General features: G+C 36.8%; 1 protein-coding gene across 5 annotated transcripts in view; it reads left to right on the top strand.

The window, feature by feature from the left end:
* Nucleotides 1-5,578, top strand: part of LOC125458832 (heat shock factor protein 1-like) — a 114,552-nt gene extending 108,974 nt beyond the window's left edge. For all 5 annotated transcript variants that reach the window (XM_059651413.1, XM_059651416.1, XM_059651415.1 and 2 more), the window contains one exon: nucleotides 993-5,578. In XM_059651413.1, coding sequence (XP_059507396.1) covers nucleotides 993-1,239 — 247 coding nt within the window. In that variant the 3' untranslated portion in view covers nucleotides 1,240-5,578. The remainder of the gene's footprint in view (nucleotides 1-992) is intronic.
* Nucleotides 5,579-6,000: the final 422 nt, after the last annotated feature.

The raw sequence follows: 6,000 nt of genomic DNA on the forward strand, positions 1-6,000 counted from the left end.
ATCAGGGCCAGGTTAGTTGATTACAACCAGATAACTTTCAGGCCCTAATACCCACCTCAGATCAAATAGGGCAAGGAACACACAGATTCATTATCACCAAGATTGAGACCACGCATTCAACTGCCTCAGTTACCTTTCTTACAATTTCTGGCCACCTCAATCAAATATCCCTGTCTCCCCGTAATCCCAATCCATATTTTTGAATTTGCATCTTTCTCTAGCTTCTTCCCTATCTCCATTCGTGCCCTGTCTGTGAGGATCATTTCCATGAAACTATATTTCTTGACCTTGAACATATTCCCATGAAACTGCTGAGCATAAAACTTCCTTTCTTAGTCCCCATTTTAGCTGAAACAATTAACTGTTCTCTCAAGAACATCATCCAGAACCACAGTATTGGTTTCAAAAGTACTTTGGCAATACTCAGCGCTACATGATCATCAACCCATGTCAACCTCTCCACTATCTCGTAAACTATCACTGAAACTATCAATCTGCTTGTCTGCCATCTAGTACAAACTCAAAGTAATTTGCTCCAGCTGATTATAGGGAAGACTAAAGCCAGTTTCTTCGGTCCTGCAATAAAATTTGTTCCCTAGTCTTCAACTTTGTCTCCTTATCCATGAAGTACTTCAGACTAAAACAGACTGTTTACCAGCTTGGTATATCTTATGCTCAGTTGAGCTTCTGACTTCATATTTGTCCCATTATGAAGGCCAAATACTTCTACCTCTGTAATATTGCCGATGGTCCCACAGCATGCTGACATTCTCTGGTTAGGCTCCTACCTGTTGATAATGATCTGGCCAAGAACCTGAGGCTAGCTACTTCCTACAGGGCTGTACTCCAGGCACAATTAATACTATAAGCCAGGACTGAAATTTATAAACTTAGGGATAAGCAAGTTTGTCAATTTTCATTTCTCATTTATATAGAAAATGGATATGGCTATAGAGAATATCATAATTTCTCATTATTTCTGTTTTCTCAAGGGTGAAACAAGAAGCGAGGAGAACATCTACTACATATGCAACTGTCCCCACTGATGATGCCTCAGCAGCAGCAACAACAAATGAGACTGCTACTCAGTTGTCACAGGTAGACCACAGCAGGATGGATGCATCTGAGGTACACGCGCATCCAACTGAAACTCCACTTCTGAGTGAAAATGCTGTTCCCTCTGGCACTGAAAAAGCACCAAGTGAAGAGACAGATGGAGTTGGAACACATGCTGTCTAGTTCACCCATTTTGCCAAACCAGTATAACTACCAACTGTGTCAAAATCTGAAGACATACACATTGATGTATTTTTACACACCACATATTCTATTATAAAACACATCTACTATTGGCAATGGCTCTGTGACAATAAACTGATTTTCCATAATTATTGCAATCGCAATTACTATGTCCAGGCCAAACAACTAAAATTACCATTAAAGTCAAAGTTAATATTGTGTAACATTGTCCCAGGTATATTTTGTTGTGCGTAAAGGTTACATTTATAAACTTTCCTAAAGTAATAAAACAATTTTTATTTTACTTTGCACACGGGGCAAATTATACACACCCAAAAATCCTCTTTAAACATAAGTGCTAGATATCCTAACATCCATGTGATTCACATGCCACCTGACATTTCCAGACCAATGACTAAAACATAATAATAGTGTTGCAATTCCAATTTTACTTTTGACTAATGCACAGAGTGAGTGGTGGGATCATGCAATCACCTTAGGATTTCTCAGCCCAGGAGGGGGCTATTAATACAACTAACCACTTCTCACCAATGTCTGTAAACATAAGTTTTGATGTCAAGTAAAAAATTGACTGGAATTGGTTAAAATTCCTTTGTTAACATTCACTAACAAGATTTATACATAAAGAATGTTTACTTCAGTGAGTTATGTAGATATAGAGAAATTGCAAGTTAGTGTTTTAAGCTGCGTGCTCTTGGTTAAGTAGGAAAACCAGAAGTGGTATATTTGTCCATAATTCTTATTACAGAAAACCTCCTCCACAACAGTGGAAAGTGTTCCTGGATATGTTATTTTAGGCGAATCATTTAAAAAAGGTAGTTCAATTACTAACGAAAAATAATAAGGGGTTTAAGGAAAGAATATCAAAATTGGATTTGAATAGCATCTCCATGTGGCAAACATGATGACTGAGGTGCCTTTCCTATGCTGAAATGTTATTGCTTATCAAATTTATTTAATCATAACTTACTGCATTTCAAAACCAATATCATGTTGATAATATTTTGATAACAGGCTAATTAATGTAAGTGAAAAACTGTAGTAGCCCTTGATGACTCCCTTTAAAACCAAATCAATCAAATTTAAAGCATAAGAAACTTACAAACTGCTAATACTGGATATTTTGTTCAGTATTCAGTATTGATTAATATTTTCATACAAGTACAGAAAAATGTAATTGTTACCAATGTAATTTTTCAAAAGTAAAAGAGTTTTATGCAAAATTGTCTAGGGTTTAAAGATCTAAAATGCATACAGAATCATACAATAATAATTTTACAAACCTACTTCCAGGTGTTAGCTCTTGTGACGCAGACTAAAGTGATTTTTGAAAAGCGTGTGTTGAAAATAAATAAGGTACCTATCCTAACTTTTATAATAGATGTTGTATCAGCTTAGCTGTGAGTCTGTACCTTTGCAGATTTTATAAACTTACTTAAATAATACACTGACTCCATTGGGAAAAATCTGATACATCTGTGGTTTTAATCATGCTGTACAGATTACATTGATTCTCTGTGTGGCACTTAGGAATAGGAGTAAGCCTTTCAACCCAATGAGCCTGCAACACCACCTCATGTGAACATGCTTGATTGAATACTTCAATGCCTTTTGCTTGTAATGTTTGCATAACCCTTTCCATAATGGTGATGGGAAATCTATCCATCTTTATCTGAAACATATTCAAAGATTCAGCTTCCACAGACTGATAGGGTAGAGAATTCCAAAAATTCACAACCCCCAAGCAATTGGCAAAGATCTTCATGAGGAAAGTGGTGCAGCATGAGGGAACAGGCAGAACAATGAGGTTGAGGATTATCAGATCAGCAATGATCTCAAATTGAACGGTGGTGCAAGCTCAATAGCCTGAATGGCCTACTTCTGCTTCTATGTTTAACAGTCTTGCAGTCTTGTAGCATGTTAGGTTGAGTCCCACAGTGTTAGCTGCCGCTGGGAATTAGGCATCCTCTGCACAGTACTGCTTCATGAATTAAATTCTCCCTCTATCATTACGTATGGCATTTGTACGGATAGACACACTGATACAAGAGCAGAAGTAGAGTAACCTGTGAATGTTTAAGTAGAAAACGGGAAATGTTTAAAGCCTGAGAAGTACTGTTAACATGAGATGATACATAGAAGTTATTCAAATAGAGCTAGACATTTAGAGGACACAGAGAATGAGCAATTAATTGATGTCATGGTATGGGTTCATGAGGGGTACAGCAGACAAGAAATGGAAATAGGAAAGTCTAGTATAATGAAACATAGTCATGTTACTGAGATCATATAAAACAAACACAGGATGGTGGCTCATTTCTAAAAGACTAATATTGAAAAGCTAAAAACCTATATAGAATATTGGTTAGACCAGGAGCACTGTAGACATTTCTGGTCTCCATATTGATATATAGAGACACGTGGAAAGAACAATAATGATTTATGAGAATGATACCATAAAAGACTTAATAGTAGTGGCTGAACAGACTGGGGCCTTTTTCTGTAGAAAAAAGAAAACTGAGTGATAATCTGATTATGGCCTTTAAATTTTGAAAGGGTTTGATAGATTTAAAGTAGAGAAGATATTTCCACTAGTGGACAAGACCAGAACTCGGTGCTACAAATCTACGATAGTCAATGAAAAGATCCTGGAAATCTTGTGGTATAATGGGTAGCCTTTAAACCAAAAGCTCTGAGTTCAAGTCCCAGTTCAGGCCTTGTTGACCATGGAAGGAGAATGCAAGGCATTTCTGAACAGAGAGATAATTAACTTGCTATTTCCTCCAACTTATCTATGGCAGACAGTAAGAATGGGAGAGATTCATGGTCTGCCATGCCTGATGCAAAGTGGTATCATTCATACAGTAAACATTTATCTTTCTCTGAAGCAGAAAGATGTGGAATATGGCTAATTACAGACTGTTTGGCATATAAATCAAACAAGAATTCAAGAGAAATATTTTTATTCAGATGGTGGTTAGAATGTGAAACTCATCACCATATGCAGTAAATGGGGGAAATGTAGTGAATGCATTTAAGGGGAAGCTATATAAACACACAAAGAAGAAAGAATAGGAAAAATTCTGATGGGGTTAGATGACTGTAGAAAATAAACACCAACATAAGACTTCTTGGGACGTATATTCTACTCCTGTTCTGTAAATGCCATATATTTCTAAGACAGACTCCAGAATCTTGAAGATAGAGAATATATGCTGTTACAAAGGATGCAACTTGAATTGCCAGCACATTACTGCAATTGCGGGATCCTGCCTCACATGACAACTAATCTTCCCCTACCCATGAAATACCAATAGAACTATGTTGATGATGTGATATAAAAGCAGGAAGTGCTGGAGAAGCTCAACAGGTCTGGATGCATCTGGGGAGAGAGAAGAAGAGGTAACATTTCAAGCCCAAAAAGAGTTCTGAAGAAGAGATATATTGGACTCAAAATGTTAAGCCAGTTTCTCTCTCCATTGGTGCTGCAAGACCTGCTGAGGTTCTCTACCACTTCCTGCTTTTCTTTCAGGTTTCCTGCATCTGCTCTAATTTACTTTAATCTGCTGAGGTGGCATTTGTGTCGCAGCATTTCTGGGGCAACATGATGCAGGCCACTGTTTGGAAGGCAATATCAGTTTGGTGATAGTTCAGTCTGCACCCTCAGTTTCGGCTTCTTTTCTCTTCCCCTTAAGGTACTATTTTCTATGTTACTTTCCCGGCTGTTCGTGATTCCATTTTATATTGGCAATTTACTTACACCATTCAAGGTGTTCATAAGTTCTCTGCCTTATATGTATTTTTAATATATTTTTATGCTTTGCGCTGTTGTTTATTGTTCATATTATTGCAGGATTTTAAAGACAACCAGTTTTCCACTCAAACAGGTCACCCTGTTTTATGTCTGCTATTGTCTATTTCGGGCCTTCCCTTCGTTTTGCCTTTTCCCAATACTTTCCTTGGCAATAGAAATGTTAAATTGTCTTTTCTCTCCAAAGTTTCTAATTGACCTGTTGAATTGTTTCAAACATTTTGTTTCTGATTTCTAGCGATTTGTTTTCTACTTTCTGTATAACTAACAAACAACATTTTGGTCATGAATTTTCAACATATTGTCAAATTGTTCACTGTCTAGATATGGGACAGAGGTTTGTCTGACAAAAGATAGCCATGACTTGTTTTTTGTATTTGATTATTTGCTTGTATCGCCATTAGGATTCTTTAATCAACTATGTTATACTTTATAATTCTATAGAGAGCAACCCAAAATTAACATTTTAATAAAGGAGGAGACTTTAAATAAAACATTTAGTTTTAATTTCAGCAATGTGTGATTTCATTTCTCCCTATCAGCGCAATTAATTGCATTGATAACGCTTAGGCTTGGATGTTGGACTGAGATGATCAGATAGTTGACATAAAAGTTGCTGTGGATTGGAATTTTTCTATGCAGAGCAGCGAATCATAGTTTCATAGAAATTGAACAAAGTGGTAAATGTGCTGAAATTTTGCCTATCAATTTATGGAATGAGTGGTAGTATATGGTCTAACTTAGCAGTAGTGACGGTAAAACTATTAGTATTCATTGCTATCACTCCACTAAAACTGATGGCAACTCCTGAATCACAAATGCGCATATCATCCTGGAATTCCAGCAGTTGTTGCCAGTGATTCTATACTTCTCCAGAGGATGTGCAACTAAGTGCTGAGGCATGCAGTACTCATGTAGATCATTAGAAT

Source organism: Stegostoma tigrinum, chromosome 15 (genome assembly GCF_030684315.1).
Source record: "Stegostoma tigrinum isolate sSteTig4 chromosome 15, sSteTig4.hap1, whole genome shotgun sequence".
NCBI lineage: Eukaryota > Metazoa > Chordata > Chondrichthyes > Orectolobiformes > Stegostomatidae > Stegostoma > Stegostoma tigrinum.